The sequence below is a fragment of the Pseudoliparis swirei genome, chromosome 23 (assembly GCF_029220125.1).
Source record: "Pseudoliparis swirei isolate HS2019 ecotype Mariana Trench chromosome 23, NWPU_hadal_v1, whole genome shotgun sequence".
Classification (NCBI taxonomy): domain Eukaryota; kingdom Metazoa; phylum Chordata; class Actinopteri; order Perciformes; family Liparidae; genus Pseudoliparis; species Pseudoliparis swirei.
The window spans coordinates 19,031,273-19,048,892 of NC_079410.1; the positions used below are offsets into that span (position 1 = coordinate 19,031,273).

The 17,620-nt window shown below is 48.5% G+C and overlaps 2 protein-coding genes across 3 annotated transcripts in view; both read right to left on the bottom strand.

Moving 5' to 3' along the window:
• Positions 1–1,353: 1,353 nt before the first annotated feature.
• LOC130188900 (serotonin N-acetyltransferase-like) lies at positions 1,354–4,126 on the bottom strand. The gene is made up of 4 exons (XM_056407455.1): positions 4,022–4,126; positions 3,371–3,577; positions 2,759–2,913; positions 1,354–1,875 (listed from the first exon to the last, which is right to left on the bottom strand). The coding sequence occupies exons 2-4, from the start codon at positions 3,522–3,524 to the stop codon at positions 1,507–1,509; spliced, it is 678 nt and encodes a 225-aa protein (XP_056263430.1). The 5' UTR covers positions 3,525–3,577; positions 4,022–4,126; the 3' UTR covers positions 1,354–1,506.
• Positions 4,127–4,410: 284 nt separating this feature from the next.
• LOC130188894 (myosin-10-like) overlaps positions 4,411–17,620 on the bottom strand; it is a 52,610-nt gene continuing 39,400 nt past the window's right edge. For both annotated transcript variants that reach the window (XM_056407445.1, XM_056407446.1), the window contains exons 17-42: positions 17,241–17,434; positions 16,965–17,086; positions 16,757–16,826; positions 16,415–16,575; positions 16,201–16,309; positions 15,956–16,087; positions 15,643–15,849; positions 15,421–15,558; positions 15,106–15,229; positions 14,856–15,027; positions 11,591–11,803; positions 11,335–11,479; positions 11,015–11,221; positions 10,229–10,333; positions 9,999–10,151; positions 9,658–9,906; positions 8,900–9,112; positions 8,589–8,801; positions 8,343–8,504; positions 8,122–8,250; positions 7,873–7,961; positions 7,279–7,402; positions 6,975–7,183; positions 6,782–6,890; positions 6,441–6,613; positions 4,411–5,975 (exon numbers count right to left, since the gene is read on the bottom strand). In XM_056407445.1, the coding sequence (XP_056263420.1) occupies positions 5,810–5,975; positions 6,441–6,613; positions 6,782–6,890; positions 6,975–7,183; positions 7,279–7,402; positions 7,873–7,961; positions 8,122–8,250; positions 8,343–8,504; positions 8,589–8,801; positions 8,900–9,112; positions 9,658–9,906; positions 9,999–10,151; positions 10,229–10,333; positions 11,015–11,221; positions 11,335–11,479; positions 11,591–11,803; positions 14,856–15,027; positions 15,106–15,229; positions 15,421–15,558; positions 15,643–15,849; positions 15,956–16,087; positions 16,201–16,309; positions 16,415–16,575; positions 16,757–16,826; positions 16,965–17,086; positions 17,241–17,434 (4,088 nt within the window). In that variant the 3' untranslated portion in view covers positions 4,411–5,809. The remainder of the gene's footprint in view (positions 5,976–6,440; positions 6,614–6,781; positions 6,891–6,974; positions 7,184–7,278; positions 7,403–7,872; positions 7,962–8,121; positions 8,251–8,342; positions 8,505–8,588; positions 8,802–8,899; positions 9,113–9,657; positions 9,907–9,998; positions 10,152–10,228; positions 10,334–11,014; positions 11,222–11,334; positions 11,480–11,590; positions 11,804–14,855; positions 15,028–15,105; positions 15,230–15,420; positions 15,559–15,642; positions 15,850–15,955; positions 16,088–16,200; positions 16,310–16,414; positions 16,576–16,756; positions 16,827–16,964; positions 17,087–17,240; positions 17,435–17,620) is intronic.

Here is a 17,620-nt window from a genome sequence, read left to right on the forward strand (position 1 = left end):
ACAGGGCTGTGTTGTCCCACCCACTCTCCACCGCCAGGGTGCGAAGCGCGGATGGCGTACGCCACACCGTCCTGCCCTGTGTCAGCCTGCTTAGCTCCTGGCCTTTTCCTGTCTGAAGACACTGGGTCAAAAATCCGCATGAGGGCAGTTCTAAAGTCTATGAAAGAAAAGCAAAGCGGAGAACCACGCGCCCACTCAGCGGTGGCCCAAGCTCTGGCTCTCCTGCCAGGTGGGAAATCATGAAGGCTATTTTCGACCTATCTGTGGTGAAGGCCTCGGCAGCTGTTCAAAATGTATCGAGCAGTCAACAAGAAAAGCCCTGCATTGTCCTGGTTCCTCACCTGGGACACGAGCTGACCCAGCTGAGCCGCATCCGCCTGAAACTCCTCCTGACGGAGACGCGGGGCTCTGAGCGTGTGATGGCCCCCCACTGGCCAGCCTCTGCTGAGTCCATACTGGCCAAAGTGTACTGTCAGGCCGAGATTCCGATCAGGACTCAAATGCTGAGGCGTCAGTGAGCAGTTTACTAATCACAACAAAACTCTCCTAAGAGGTGGGTAATAACTTTCCAAAAGGGTTGTGGTATATGAATGTGTTGGCTTGGTGAAATGAGATGAAACACTTTGGCACAGGACAGAGGGAAGACGAGACTATAAGCACATGAGGGTAATGGGGAACAGGTGGAAACAATCAGGATCAGGATCAGGGAGACAATCAGACCGGTGACACATGAGGAAGGGCAAGGACCTGAAACGAGAGGAGAGTTAGCTCAAAATAAAAACAGGAGTTAGTTAGAAGAAAAAAAAAGACAAGACAAGCTTCACCACGGTGTGACAGTTAGGGGATTAGACGGTGACCGTCGAGGATTAAAGCTCCACTCCACAACATACACGGCTCCCCACTGGCTGACCTCTGGCTGACCTCTACACCCAGTATCAGTTAATGCGGTTATGCAACTGTCTGATTTGATAAACTTCTCCATCAGTGCGCGTGCAAGACTTATCGAAACATAAAGGTTTCATCGTGAGAACATCTGTATAAAAAAACTTTTGTATTATTATTATTGAATTTACGATAATGTAACAAGACAGAAACTTTTAAAAACAACAACAGAGGAGCATCACAACACGAAGAGGTCCTGGATGTGCAGACTGACCGATGAGCGCACAAAGCCCCTAATAGAGCTGCAGGAGCTGCGGCTCAAGCTCGCGCAATGACGCGCGTCGTTAACCGGACAGCTTAGCGCAAATACAACACAGCATCACGGGAGTACACACTACACACACTACACACACTACACACTACTCCACCCACAGGTGAGCACAGGGGATACAAAGTGGACCATACGTCACATTTCAGTGGAGTACATTCTGGTCTTTATTGTGCACGATAAGAGCATTTCACAGATGCAGTATGAGATGAGAGGGGCTCCAATAAAACACCTGACACGCCCCCCCCCCCCCCCCCCCATTATGCTCAATGAAAGACTTCTCCGCGGTCGCCGTGTCACGCGTCCGCGTGCTCCCCCGTGTTCGCCAGCGGCAGAGTCACGTGATGCTGCGGGAAGCGGATGGCCTCGCTGTTGCGCCGCATGTACGCGTGGCCGCTGATCGGGTAGCACATCTCCGTGAAGGTCATGTTGGCCACGGTGATGGCGCAGCGGCCCAGCACCTTGAAGCCAGACTTGTGGTAGAAGGGCACCAGGACGTCCTCGCACATGAGGAGCGCGCGGCGCACGCTGGGCAGGCAGCGCAGGGACTGCAGGTAGCGCCACAGCAGCATGGGCCCTTTGCCCTGCTGCCGGAAGGTGCGGTGCACCGCCAGGATGTGGATGTGGACCGTGGAGCCGCGCGGCTTGTGGAGGACCAGCGCGTCCTGCGTGGGGCCGAAGGGGGTCATCAACACGACTGACATGAACACGACCGTTCACAAGCATGGGGTCAATTAGAAATGCCATTATTACCTTCGCATTGAAAATGCGGAAGGTAATGTTTTGATCACCGTGTATTTATTTATTTATTTATTTGTATGCGTGTTACTTGCATAACTCAAAAACTGAATCGCATGAAATTTGGTGGGATGATTGGTTATTATCCGGGGACCATTTGATTAGATTTTGGGATCGATCGGGTCAAAGGTCAAGGTCATGAAAAGGTCAACATTTTCTTTTTACTATAGCGCGGTCAATTTTTATCCAATTGGCATGCAACTAATGCCAACATGTTCATAATTCAATGCCCAATCTTGTGATATGCGAAGGTATGCGCTCTACCGAGTGCCCATTCTAGTTTTTCTAATTAAAGCTCTGTTTCTTTTAATAAAGATAAGATTAATCATAAATACACTCTATACATAGTTAATGTGGTAAATGATTATTCTCTGGTGTTTAATGAAACCTCTATGTGTAGAGACCCATCTCCAGTGTTCTAATGGTACATTGTGTTATCGCCTTAGAAGACTAACGGAGGGTTAGAAAACCCTTTTATGTGAGCGCAGCTGAAAACAGTTATGCTGGTGAGAGAAGCTATAACACTGGCCTTTGAGCCACAAGTTTGAAGAACTAAATAAATATTTCAAATAAAAATCATTATTTCTAACCGTCTCAATGTCTTGACTATATTTTCTATTCATTTGATAAATAAAAGTGAGTTTTCGTAGAAAACACAACATTGCCTTGGTGACCCCAAACTCTTGAAGGGTAGTGTGTGTAGCGTGAGGATCAGTTATGGTGGGTGTGTGCCGCACGGGGGTCTCTTACCTCAGTGAGTCGGTCCTTGTCCCAGAGGGAGCCGATGATGAAAGCCACCAGGCGGCCCTCCTCCAGCCAGCCCATGGACAGCTCCGGGCACAAGGTGAGGAAGTGACGCACCTCATCCAGGTGGAGGGGACACTCACCTGACACGGAGATAAATGCTGAGAGAGAGAGAGATTATTACAACTGCACTTTCTTTCAATGTAGTTATTTCTGTCATATTATTATCCATATGAATTGTATATTTTATTTATATTTTAGTGTCGCTGTGTCTTGATGCTTTGGCAATACTGTTGTTGGGACATTCATGCCAATAAAGCCTATTGAATTAGAGAGAGGGAGAAGGGGGAGAGAGAGAGAGACCTTTCTAAAAAAATAGTTTGGCACTACTTTTTTTACACACTTAAAGGCGCAAATTACGGAATAAACATTTCTCTCTAGTCGTAACAGATGTAACATATTTAAAGTGAGAATAAAATAATACTGATGAATCAAATGCACATATTTAGAATTAGATCTCCTCGACGTGGTTTTACGCACAGATCCTCGCGTTAAAGCATCCACTGTCCGCCTCATGACGTCCGCCTCACGTGAGGTCACGGTCGCCGACCCACTTACCCTCCCGCTCGATCTCAAAGACGCTGATGGCGTCCTGCGTGTTGAGCGGCCGGACCTCGCTGGCGGGCAGCGTGTGTCTCCTCTGGAGTCCCGGGGACACCGAGGCCGGTCGCTGCATCGGTTTGATGAAAGGCTGCGAGCCCACGACGGACATCAAGCGGCCTGTGCGCTCCCTCCTTCTCTCCTCCTGACTCCTTCTCTCCTCCTCTGTCAGGACCACACACAGGATGGGTTGTCTCTGTATTTATAGCGTAAGCCCCCCCCCCCCCCCCGTCTATGATCCGCCACTCATTTGCATTTGAATGTGTGAGTGGATGAATGTGTGGAGCAATTGACTGAACCCTGCAATTAACTGGGGTCAACTGTTGTTGTTGTTTGTCTCTATTGAACAACAACTCGTTTTCTATATGAATCACCATTTCCTGCACATTTTTATAGCTGGCTTTTTTTGACACACATGATGACACACATATCCAGGATCAGCACACGGTGTATAGGCCTACACACGTTTTGGTAAAGTGGTGCCCCCCCACACACACCCTAGTTAAAGTGGACTTGAAGGCACCGCCGTGCAGTGGGGCTGAATCGAAGCTGCGCGTGCGTCTCCCTCCCCCGTTACGCACACCCCGCCGTGTCCCCGGACACACTTACCGGAGGACGTGGAGGCGCGCGGGTCGGTGCGGTTCCGGCTCCTCTTCCTCTCTCACCCTGACACAAAGACGGCTCTCTTCATCGCGAGGTGCTTATTGCCGTGAGTCACACGAGGATTAGACGCGTTGTTGTTTCCACAACTCTGCGCATTAGCGACGCGTCGTGTCCTCTCCCACCGAGCCCTGCGCATCCGCGGCGCGCGCCGCGCTCTGCGCAGCGTCGATCCATCCGGGAAGAAAAAAGTATTGTGTCAAAACACGAACACTCTAGATAAACATGTCACATACCACTCATAGTGGTTTTACTTCATGGTTTGATGGATTCGTGGTGTCCAATCCGGGGGTCACAGATCAAATTGAAAGGTTATGATTCACAAAAAGTAAAAAAACTCCTGTACCACAAATTTGTTTGATTTTATTTAACGCGTCTCTAGCGAGAGGAAACATTATCCAATAGAAGCACAACAAACAAACAGTGATTTAAATGAATGTCTCTTGGTGCTGGTGAGCCTCAGGAGGAGCGTCGGGGGTTCGGTTCCCTCTGCGTGTTCTCCGGGCGCGTCCGAAGACGTGCACCGAAACCGGTAATTACAGATCCATGTGTGTAAAAACTACAACATTTCCACCTGAAATGTAGTGAAGAACAAAGTGAAATAAATTCCAGCACTACTGCAGTTCTTGTGTGAATGTTCTTCTATAATCTGGATTTAAATGAGTGAATCTGAAACTCTGTATCCGGACCGTGCTGGCAGAACGGATGACATCACCAATGTGATGACTCATGCAATGACATCATCGAGGGCGAAAGCAACGACTCAGAGACTTTAATGTTTCATACGGCTCCTAAACATCTCAAACTGTACATGTGGTGATATTGAGCGTATAATACAGCCGGTCGTTGTGCAATAACTCTTTATATGAGCAGAGATGTAGATACAGCGGACGTCTATCGGAGTGCTCTTTAAATCTCAACTCAAAAATGTATAAAAGTTATCAATAAGAAAAGTCTTAGCAATCATCCTGTCAATCATCGTGGCCGCGTAGAAACTGTAGGACATACAAAGACAGAATACCCCCCCCCCCCCACACACACACACACACACACTAGATAAGCTCATTACAGAATATTGAAGTGCAGGCTCAATATATGAACAGCGCATGAGGCATGAATGTGGTTTTGAGTTTCAAATGAGTGGGAAAGAAAGGCACGGAAGAAGTAAGCGAGAGATCAAGAAAATGTGTGTGTGTGTGTGTGTATATGTGTGTATATGTTACAAGTCCACACGGACCTACTGTCAAACATCATGGTTGGAAGAAGAGCGCTGCGAGAGGAGCAACGCTCACGTTTCTATATCCTATAGCAAACCACCCGGACTGGAGGAAGCTAGAGCAGCTCACGTCACGGTGAACCGTTCATCCTGAAGATGAAAAGAACGCGAAGGAAAGTCGTTTTCTCTCGTGAGAATCTGTTCCGTTGCAACGTGATCATTTTTTTTGCATTTGGAAGCATTTAAAAGGACAAACATAATTTTTCTAATCTGTACGCGCGCCTTAAAAAAAGAAAGCAGAGCGGAGACGTCGTGATGCAGCTCGTCTGCGCTCGGCGAAGAGTTTCTCTGAGGAGGAGGAGGAGGAGGAGGAGGAGGAGGCTGGTGCTGAGGTTTAGGGCGGAGGAGTCAGGAGTCCGGGTGGAGGTCGTGCTGCGTGTGTTTGGCTCGTGTCTGTACGGAGGGTCCAGATTGGAGTTGGGGGATGCGTGGCGGCGGCCGGCGGGACTCGGAGGTCAAAGTCACGGCTTCTCTCCGTCCGGCTGCGGCGCCGGAGTCTCGTTGGCGTTGCTGTCGGTGGTTCTGTTTTCCAGCTCGTCGTCGGACACGAGGTCCAGAGAAGTTCCCTCCACCTGAAGCGGGCGTCGGCCGGGCCGGCTGGAGGAGAAGCTGATGGGGCCGCCGCGCCTGAGAGAGGGGGAGAGGGGCGGAGGGGGAGAGAGGGAGAGGGGGGGAGGTGAAGAAAGGGACTCTCCGTGTTCTCGTGCTTTAACGCTCCTAAATGTTTATTACATTCAACACATCACTGATTCAAAGTTTGTGTTTCTTTCTCGAGGCAATTAAATTGAAATCTAATATTATAAACCCCAAATATATCGAAACATATTTAAATGATTCAGATATGCCTGATTTATTGGGTACGTTTCCCTGTTTTCCACTTCTTCTGGCGGGGGAGACTCACCCCTCACTACACTAACCAATAACAACGAGGGGAAGGTGAAACTCCTCCCTCCAAAAACTAACCAGAGTCCAATCGACTCATACTTCCATACTCCAGCTCCTGCCTCTCGGTCTTTTGTCTCCACCCGTCAGCTGGTCCGTCCCCCATGGCGTCCCTTCATCATGACGGAGGTCGTTGTGTGTGCGGCGTACCTGAGGCGGTTCTTGAGGGTGTGGACCTCGCGGCTCAGACCCTCGCTGGCCTCGGTGGCGTCGTCCAGCTCCCTCTGCAGCTTCCTGCGCGAGGCGTTGGCCCTTGTGGCCTCCTCCTCCGCCTCCTCCAGCTGGCGCTTCAGCTGCTTCATGCGGGAGCTCGCCTTCTCCACCTTTACACACAGACACGAGTTAAGCGGTACAAAAATGAATACACATCCAGCCATCATCGGCACTTTAAGAAATGCAGTAATTGGAGAAGATGAGAAGAAAAAACACCCAAACGGGTGAAAACACAGCGATGGATCTCTTTGTGTCAACGTCAGCGGCGTCAGACGTACTTGTTCTTTAAACTGGTCGGCGTGGCGACGCTCATCCTCCACCTGCATGCAGATCTCCTTCAGCTTCTTCTCGGTCCTCCTCACGGTCTTGTTGGCGGCTGCCCGCTCCCTGTGAGTGAAGAGTGGAGGTCAGAGGTCAACCCGTACGCGTCTCCCAGTGGATCTCATGTTCCAGCCTCATAGTTCTCCTCACTTGGCCTCCTGCTCCAGCTGCTCCTCCAGCTGCCCTATCTTGGCCTCCAGGGCGGTGATGGAGGCCTTGAACCGGTTCTTCACAGAACCCTCCAGCTCGCCCAGCTTGGCCCGCAGCTCCTTGTTCTGACGCTCCAGCTGCTGCCGGGCGTTCTCGCTCTTTTGGCCCGCGCTGCGCTCGGCACTCAACTCTGTGGTCAGGGTGTCCACCTGAGGGAAGGAGGCAAGGGAGCGTCATGGCATTGGTCCTTGATAATAATAATGATAATAAAGGTGTAATATCAGGGAGGAACCAAGATGATCACCTGCATGGTGGTCTTTCTGAAGCGGTCGTTGAGCAGCTCCATGTTGCCCTGCTCCTCCTCCAGCTCCTCCTCCAGCTGAGCGATGCGAGCCTCCAGCCTCCTCTTCTCATCCATCAGAGCCGACCTGACGCGCGCGCACGCACACACACACACACACACACACACACACACACACACACACACACACACACACACACACACACACACACACACACACACACACACACACACACACACACTGGCTGTAGACTGGACATGCTCTGGAGTCAGATGACCCTTTGATGTATGCAGCTTTATCTCTAATTATGTCACTGCAACTCACCTGGTTGCTGTTCACCACGATTGTTATTATTCAGATTTGTATTCTCTTCCTCTTAAATAATAATAATAATAATAATAATCACCATTTCTCTGGTGCTCCCCAAACAGGTTTAGCTGGCAGGGCAACATTGGTAAGATTGTGATGGCAAATGATTCACCTGCCAAGTATTGATCTTGAAGTCCCTCCCCTTTCCAAAGCAGCCGGCCGTTGAGGTGAGGAGCCGATTCAAAGAACAATAAACAGACCTGGTGAAGCGGGTGGAGGCGACTTACTTTCCAGACGTGCTGTTTGAGATGTCATCTTGCAGCTCGTCTCGCTCCTGCTCCGCGTGGCGCCGCCCCCGCTCAGATGCCGCCAGGTCCTGCAGAAAGAAAGAAAGAAAGAAAGTCAGTACTCTGTGTTAGCGCTGAGGGGGACCGTTCCATACTTTATGGTGAACATACAGCAAAAACAAAGACCGGTCACACATGAATCAGCCGGTGCACCGTGGCGACCACGTGACACGAAGCATCGGGCCGTACCTCGTGGAGCTGGACGATCTCCGCCTCCAGGCTCTTGAGTTTCTTCTCATTCTCCTTGGAGATGGCGAAAATATCATCTCTGGACGTGCGGGCGTCCTCCAGCTCCCGCTGGTAGTCCTTCATCTGGGCCTGCAGGACGACACACACGGCGGAGGACGCTGCTGAATGCTGTTTGCTCACCAGGGGGGGGGGAGATGGAGACTGGAACGTGGAAGGCGTACCTGTAACTTGCGCAGCTGCTTGACGGCCTCGTCTCGAGCCTTGTTGGCTCCTTCGATGTGACCCTCGATGTCCTTCAAATCCATCTCCAGCTTCTTCTTCGCGGCCACGGCCAAACCCCTCTGCTTCCTCTCGTCCTCCAACTCGGCCTCCATCTCTCGCACCTGAGGGGGGGGGGGGGGAGCCGGCACACGTCGTTAGCGAGGTGGTGTTCAGCTGCCGTCTTTCTGCGGCGTGCGATCCTGCACCTGCTTGACCAGCGCTCTCTTCTTCTCCTCGTTCTGGTCGTCCCGGCCCTGGAGGTCCCTCTCGTACTGGGCCTTCATGGCCTGCATGTTGACCTCCAGGCGCAGCTTGGCGTCCTCCGTGCCCTGCAGCTCGTCCTCCAGCTCCTCCAGCTGAGTCTTCATCTCCTCCACCTGCTGGTCCAGAGTACGCTTGGACTTCTCCAGCTCGTGGACCTGGCGGTTAGAAGATGGGGGGGGGGAGGGGCGTGGCTCGTTACTGTTTAATCGTCCCGGTAAATTTACAACGCGCTCGATGAGGTCCCGGCACTCACGCTCTTGCCCACGTCGTCCTTGGAGCTCATCAGGTCCTCCATGTCGGCGCGGAGCTGCTTGTTCGCCCTCTCCAGCTCCTCTTTGGCCTCCAGCGCCTCGTCCAGCGCTCGGGTCATGGACAGGGCTTTGGTCTCCTTCTCCCGGGCCTCGGCCTCGGCGCGGTCGCGCTCTTCGGCGAAACGAGTGGAGATGCTCTTCTCCTCAGCCAGTATCTGCAGAGGAGGACCGGCATTTTATGGAAATGGTATTTGTGAATCGTGAGGATTAAACGGTGTTTCATAAACATGGTTCGGGAACGAAGGCCAAGCCCCTTACTCAGCCAATCCTCCGAGCCCTCGGTACTTAAACACGTCGAACCCGTTCACTCCCTCTTCGTCTCAGCTCCGACATCCCTCCCTCCCGACCCCGTTCTTGTCTTCCTATTTCTCTCCTACAGGACTACAGGAACCCTGCACCGCCAGAGCTTCAGAAGAGACGTCTCCACCCCCACGAGTCTCCACCCCCGCCGGTCCCTCTAACCACCAGACGCACCCCTCCAACCCGCTCTTCACGACCCTTCTACACTTCTCGTTCCGGGCGATAATCATCCCTTCATTCATTCATTCATTCACAATAAACCAACTGTAAACTCATGTCACTATCAGCGTGGTCTTTGTTCGTGAAATTAGTATTATAGGAGTATTTTTTTAAACATTGAAGACAAGCTTCTAAACTCACTCCTTCCAAAGTGAGGAATATCCCAATAAAATGCACTCGCCTGGTCGAACTTCTTCTGCTTCTTCTCCAGGCCGGAGACGATCTGCCTCTGGTGGTCCAGGTCCACGGTGAGGTCGTCCAGCTCCTGCTGCAGACGGGTCTTCGTCTTCTCCATCTTCTCAAATCCGATGGTCTTCTCTTCCAGTCGCAGGCTGGCCAGCTCAAAGTCCTTCTGCAGCTTCTTCTTCGTCTCTTCCAGGCTCTCGATTGTTCCGACATCGTCCTCCAGCTTCTTCTTGCTCTCTAACAGCTTTAAAAAAAGAAGAACAGAAGACATTATTCAGAATAAAAATCACCAATATTAAAATGTAAACATAGTTTCCTACAGCGCACGATTCCTACCTGAGCCTGTACGGTCAACATCTGTTTCTCTACGTTCTTGCGTGCCTCCTCATCCTCCTCCTGCTGCTCCTGCAGAGCGTTCTTCTCCTCCTCCAGCTGGCGGATGCGACTGCTGAGGTTCAGTTTCTGACGCGTCTCCTCCTGGAGCAGCTCCTAAAAGAAGGTGTATCTGTCCTGGTTAGTTTGACAGGAAGGACGCGTTGGCTGACTAATGAGATGCTGGATATCACCTGTGTGTCTTGCAGCTGGCCCTCTAGTCCGGCAACATCTTTGGCCATCTTGATTCCTTTCCTCTCCGAGTCTTCCAGGATGGCCGACACACTGTCCAACTCGGTCTGGATGGAGAGGAACCGCGGTGGAGCCAGGTTACCAATGCAGGTCAAAAGTATTTGGAGAAGATTTTAATATCACACTCTTTAAAAAAATAATAATAATTCTAGACAAACTATATAAAATATAGTTTCTCACACCTGCAACTGTAAGATATAAACTTTGCATACAGCTCTTCATTTGAAGGTCAAATAACTGATAAAAACAGTTTACAATGAACTTATATAAATACGGAGAAGGGTAAAGATGCTAATTTATTTGTGTGTTTTGGTTTCTCCTGATCCGATGTGAGGTCAAAGGTCAGGGATGTCATATGTGTAAAGACTGTAAAGCCCTCTGAGGAGAATTTGTAATTTGTGAGATTGGGCTGTACAAAATAAACTTAATTGAATTGAATTATTTATTATTTTAATGTCTTGTTTAAAATGTCATGTCTTAATGTTTTTACCTGTTGCTGCTGAACTGACTGATGAGTCGCCAACTTAATTTCGTCGTATGTTTTTACAATGACAATAAACATCCTGATCCGTTATCCATTCTCCACATCGGGGTCTTATGACCGTTTTCACGTTTTTATTGTGCAGACAGTTTGTGAAAACTGCCATAGAAATAAAGTTATTATTATTGTTATTTATTGTGGCCAGCGGATAGGACGGCCTCCATTGTGTTCAGACAGATATGTGCACCTGCAGTTTGTGCGTTCGCTCGGCCAGTTCCCCCTTGGCCCGCTCGCCCTCCGTGACTCTGGCCATGACCTCCTGCAGCTGAGCATCCACTTTCTTCCTCTTGTGCTCCGACTCCATCTTGGTCTGCTGCAGACCTTTGACCTCGCTGACCAGCTCCTTGTTGACACTCTCCTGGCTCTGCTTAGTCTTCTCCAGGTTGGCCTTGAACTGGACACAATCAACAACAAGCATCAGTGATGTCACTGTTACTCATTGGCGTGTTGTTAATCCTGTGTATTAGATGGTGTATTGTGTGTGGGTGGGTGGGGGGGGGGCGTTACCCTCTTGGCCTGTTCCAGCTGTTCGGACAGCTCTTCCAAGGTCGTGGCATGCCTCTGTCGCATCTCCTGGATCTGAGATTCGTGGTTTTTAGTCTCCTCCTCGACGATCTTCTTCAGCTCCGTGACCTCCTGTTCACGCTTGGTCCTACAGGGAGGAGGCACACAGACACGTCTATCAATATCCTGTTGACTTAATAATAATAATATGATTGGCCAAAGCCAGCAATGTCTACGTTACACGTGTAGAGTGCGGTACCTTAGTTCCTGCTGGGCAGCGGTTGTATCGAGGGTGTCCTCCAGTTCAGTCTTCAGGGCCTCGAGCTCTTCGCTCAAGTCCCTCTTGAGCTTCTCGGCCTTGTTCCTGGAGATCTTCTCTGACTCCAGGTCCTCTTGCAGCTCAGACAGCTGGGCCTGCAGCTCCCTCACGTGCTTCAGAGCGTTGTTCTTCTGGCTCACCTCGTCTTCACCCCTGTTAATTACAAAGAACATTAAAAAAACACACGCAAATAATTCTCAGATTGCAGGTGGGCACACATATTGAAATATATACTCACTGCAGTTTTCGACTAAAATCTGATCCATGAGACATTTTACTAATGTTAGAACAATGATTCCTTTGGGTTACATTTCTTTTGTGTAAATAAAAAACTATTACTTAAAGAACAACCAGACTTTAACACACATGTATTCCCTGAGTGAACTCTGTCGGTGTGTAAAAGCTCCACTGGGGTGGCAGCAGAGAGCTTCAAACAGCAGTTGATGCCAACGGTTATTTTTGGAGGGACACTAACAACATGAAGGAGCTTCACGTTGTTAGGACCACGTGTTATCAAGGTCTCACACCTACCAATGCACAGTAATACGTCACGAATGACACACACACACACCTTCCGTTGCAGTGAGAATCAGAAAGTATACAGGACTGTCTCAGAAAATTAGAATATTGTGATAAAGTTCTTTATTTTCTGTAATGCAATTAAAAAAACAAAAATGTCATGCATTCTGGATTCATTACAAATCAACTGAAATATTGCAAGCCTTTTATTCTTTTAATATTACTGATTATGGCTTACAGCTTAAGAAAACTCTAAAATCCTATCTCATAAAATTAGAATATTTCCTCAGACCAAGTAAAAAAAAAAATTTATAACAGCAAAACAAAATCAAACATTTGAAAATGTCCATTAATGCACTCAGTACTTGGTTGGGAATCCTTTTGCACGGATTACTGCACTGGACAGTTGCAGAGTGGTCCAAAGTCCTCTTTTCAGACGAAAGCAAGTGTTGTATTTCATTTGGAAGTCAAGGCGCCAGAGTCTGGAGAAAGGCTGGAGGCGCAAAATCCAAGTTGCTTGAAATCCAGTGTGAAGTTCCCACAGTCAGTGATGGTTTGGGGAGCCATGTCAGCTGCTGGTGTTGGTCCACTGTGTTTCATCAAGTCCAGAGTAAATGCAGCTGTGTACCAAGAGATTTTAGAGCACTACATGCTTCCGTCTGCTGAAAAGCTCTATGGAGATGAGGATTTCATTTTCCAGCATGATCTGGCACCTGCCCACAGTGCCAAAACCACCAGTAACTGGTGTACTGACCATGGCATTACTGTCCTCGATTGCCCCACTAGAGAGCTACGCTCACAAAATGCGGGACTACTTGTAGTTCCTAGAGTCTTAAAAAGTAGAATGGGAGCCAGAGCCTTTAGTTATCAAGCTCCTCTTTTATGGAACCAGCTTCCAATTTCAGTCCGGGAGGCAGACACAGTCACCTCGTTTAAGAGTAGACTTAAGACCTTCCTCTTAAACAGAGCTTATAGTTAGGGCTGAATCAGGTTCACCTGGTCCAGCCCCTTGATATGCTGCTATAGGCTTATAGCTGCCGGGGGACGTTTTAGGATGCACTGAGTACCTATCTCCTCTTTTTTCTCTCCTTAAGGATGAATTTTCATCTCTCAATCACACGTTACTAACTCTGCTTTCTCCCCGGAGTCCTTTTGACTTCATGTCTCATGGGGTCATCGGACCCTATGAGACGGCATAGATCCTATCTGCCTGATGGATCGTCTGGGTCGTGGAATTCCTGCTCATGACTACGCCACTGTCCTGTTGAGACTCCGCCCACTGTTGAGACTCCGCCCACTCCTCCTCCCCACCGCCATCTGCCTGATGGATCGTGGAGGTCTCCATCGTGGAATATGCCTACTATGAACTATTCATACACTGTCATATTCATTGAATGTATTTTAACTCTAAATCTGTCCTTCTGTACACATTACATCTATTGCATCTGTCCATCCTGGAGAGGGATCCTCCTCTGTTGCTCTCCTGCAGGTTTCTTCCCTTTTCCCCCCCCTGAAGGGTTATTTGGGAGTTTTTCCTGGTCCGATGTGAGGTTTTGGGGCAGGGATGTCTATGTGTACAGATTGTAAAGCACTCCGAGACAAATTTGTAATTTGTGAAATTGGGCTATACAAATAAGCTGAATTGAAATTGAATTGAATTCCCCTGACCTGAACCCCATAGAGAATTTGTGGGGTATTATGAAGAAGAAGCTGAAAGACACCAGACCCAACAATGCAAATGAGCTAAAGGCCGCTATTGAAGCATCCTGGGCATCCATAAACCCTCAGCAATGCCACAGGCTGATTGCCTCCATGCCACGCCGCATTGATGCAGTAATCCGTGCAAAAGGATTCCCAACCAAGTACTGAGTGCATTAATGGACATTTTCAAATGTTTGATTTTGTTTTGCTGTTATACATTTTTTTTTTAACTTGGTCTGAGGAAATATTCTAATTTTATGAGATAGGATTTTAGAGTTTTCTTAAGCTGTAAGCCATAATCAGCAATATTAAAAGAATAAAAGGCTTGCAATATTTCAGTTGATTTGTAATGAATCCAGAATGCATGACATTTTTGTTTTTTTAATTGCATTACAGAAAATAAAGAACTTTATCACAATATTCTAATTTTCTGAGACAGTCCTGTATACAGGCAGCATGTCAACAAGGACTAACAGCTTTTAAGAGAAATAAGACATTACTGTATTCATCCACAGGGGGACATTTCGTTCAGCAGCAGCAAACATGTTTACAAATATAAAATAAAAGATGACAAGATGATAACATCACTGCTGTACAGTTGTCTAGAGTCTTGTCAGTTCAATAAAATGCACGATGTAAAACAGCAGGTGTTCTGTTCAGCTGTGACTCACCTCGGAAGATGTATGTGGATATATATACATCTATATATATATATAGATATATATATATTATTATTTTTCTTTATTTTATATTCATTTTCTGATTTATTTGATTATAATAATTTAGGATAGGAATATATACGCATTTTTTGCTTCTACCTATACCATTTCTGTCTTTCTATTTTGTATATTATATATAATAATATTGTATTGTTATGATTGAATACACAACAACAACAACCTCGTGAAGCAGAACTCCGTGACTCCTTATCTGAACTCTAACGTCCATATTTCACGAGTGTCGTGCCACACTCGGTACCGCTCACCTGGACAACATCGTCTGCTGCTCATCGTCCTTCTTCCCCAGCAGAACCTTCAGCTCCTCCGTCTGGGCCTGCAGCTCTCCGATCTGGTCCTGGAAGTCGGTCGTCTCCCCGTCCAGCTTCCTCTTGGCCTTCTCTAGCTCCTGACGGGTCTTCTCCTCCTTCTTCAGTCTCTCTAAATTAGAAAAAAGAGAGGATTGCGGTGGTTTCACAAAACATAAAACCTCTCGTGGATTAAAATAAACTCCTTTACCCTCCAGGTCGACCATCATCATCTCCTGCTTGTTCTTGACCTTGCTCAGGTTCTTGGCCTTCTCCTCCTCTTCGGCCAGCATGGAGGTCATCTCGTTGATGCGGTCGTCCAGCAGCTTCTTTTCCTGAAGGAGAGAGAAGGTCAGCGAGCCCGTGCACTCAGCATCAACGTGATATGGATGAAACTTCTGCCTGTATGTGCAGAGACAAGCCTCCTGGAGACGGAGAGACCCTCCGTCTCTATTTTGAAACAATCACATTTGGACACATCACCTTCAGCTTGGACGCAGACCTGCAGAATGTCTCTCGGTCTCACCTTCACAGATTTGGAGTTCTGGTCTTCTAGTAACAAAATGTCCTCTTCAGATTTCTTCATCTTGGCCTCAGTCGTCACTTTCTCCAGCTGCAGCTTCTGCCTGGCAGCCTCCTCTTCATCCAGTTGTTCTTCCAGGTCCTACACACACACACATACACACATTTAATCATAGTAGCAAATGTATTTTTCTATTTCAGTCACCAGTACGTCCACGGGACTCACCTGGATGTGGGATTGCATCTTCTTCTTCTCGTTCTGCGAGCCCTGAGTCCTCTCCTCTTCTTCCTCCAGCCGGGACTCCAGGTCGTGAAGGATCTCCTCCAGCTCTTGTTTTTTGGAGGACAGGCGAGCTCTCATCTCCTCAGCCTCCGCGAACAGCTCCGTCTCCGCTTGCAGCTGCTCGGCCAGGATGCTCTTCTCCTCCATTAACTACACAGCCCAGAAAAAAAATGTAAACGTTTAATTGTACATCCTAAAAAAAAAAACCCTCGACATTTTGTTTTAATTTGGTTGCGACGTTGCAGTCGTGACTGACCTGCTGGTGTTTCCTCTCCATCTCCACCAGCTCTCCCTCCACCTTGGTCTGCTTCTCTTTCACCTTCACCAGCTCCTCATCCTTCGCCTGCATCTCCTCCTCCTGCCGGGTCACCTGCAGCAGAGGCTTTACCTATGGAGGAAGGGAAATGTTCCAGTCCATCATTTAGGAGATCAGTCAAACAAATGGAGTCCGGTGCACAAACGCCTGTGAAGACCAATGCCTACACACACACACACACACACCTTGGTGAAGAGTCTCCACCACTGCCAGTGACGCAGCTTCAAGTAGGCGGCGCAGTTCCTCTGGAGAACCTTCAGAGCGCTGAGCTGCTGCTGCTTCTTCACAAAGGCCCTGAAGCATCACAGTGAGGACGAGAACAAAGACAGAGTCAGACAACAGTAAAATCTTCGTTTTTTAGGTTCAGAGGTATATAAATAAATGTGGAGCGACCCTTACTTGCGTGCCAGGTAGCCGCGGCAGACGGCCTGGAAGTAGATAATGATGTCGGTGATCTTCAGGTCCCTCTCCTCTTCCAAGTGGGCCAGGACTCCGGCCCTGAAGAAGATCTTGCTCTGGCCGATACGGAACAGGTTGCCGTCCAGCTCCAGGGCTTTGATCTACCAAACACAGGGAGACATTCAACTAACCGAGGGAACTGAAGGGAGAAAAAAAACTGCTCCGTGTAAATTTAATGAATAATTCACACAAATAAATAATAATAAAAAAGGACTCTTGTTTTAAATGTGAGCCTTGTGACCTCTGAGGCAGCGGGCCAGATCATTTCCTTGGTCTCCTTACCATTCTCTCACAGGCCTGCTTGCCGTCCATGAAGCCCTTGGGGATGGCGTTCGGGGTGAGGATCTCATACCTGGACACAGAGACCAGCGTCATGTCAGCAGAAACACTTTGATCTCTGTGACACGCTATTCATGACATATTCTGTTTCTCTAATGTAATTGAATCTGTGTTTTATATCACTCGAGTAAAGATGACATTACAACGTCACCTCTGTCTAAACTCCTGGAAGACGATGCGGTTGGGGAAGCCCTGTCTGCAGATGCGAATCCCCTCCAGTACTCCATTACACCTCAGCTGGTCCAGAACCAGGTGGGGGTCCAGTTTACCAGCCTGGGGAAGAGGGAGAAGAAAAAGGAGATGAAGAAGAGATGTTGATGTATGGGGTAAAGGTGCTTGTTGATATAAATCCACAGAATCTATACATGTGGTCGGAGTAATACATCCAGCTGGTAGTGAGGGTCCCTGTGAACACCTTAACACTCACCCTTTTGTCGTGGTTTGGGATGATGCAGCGCACGAAGTTGGGGTTGGTGTTCCTCAGCGTGGCCATCAGCTTGGAGAGCTGCTCCTTGTACAGCTGCCCCACGGTGCGGAACATGCCCTTCTTGGTCTTGTAGGCGGCGCCAAACGCCGTCTCGTTCATGCCCGCCACCTGGTCCAGACCCACGATCCTGTCGACTGGGGGTGGAAAACGATATGAAGAGATGTGCATTAATGCAGATGTATTATTTATGATGTCATTATGTACTGTGCTGGTTCTACTGATACATGGGCGTCGTGCTATTGACATGAGGAGAAAAGCCAATGACGTGTACGTCTTTTATCTGAATCCAATGTGGATATTCATCAGGTTTCTTATGTTGT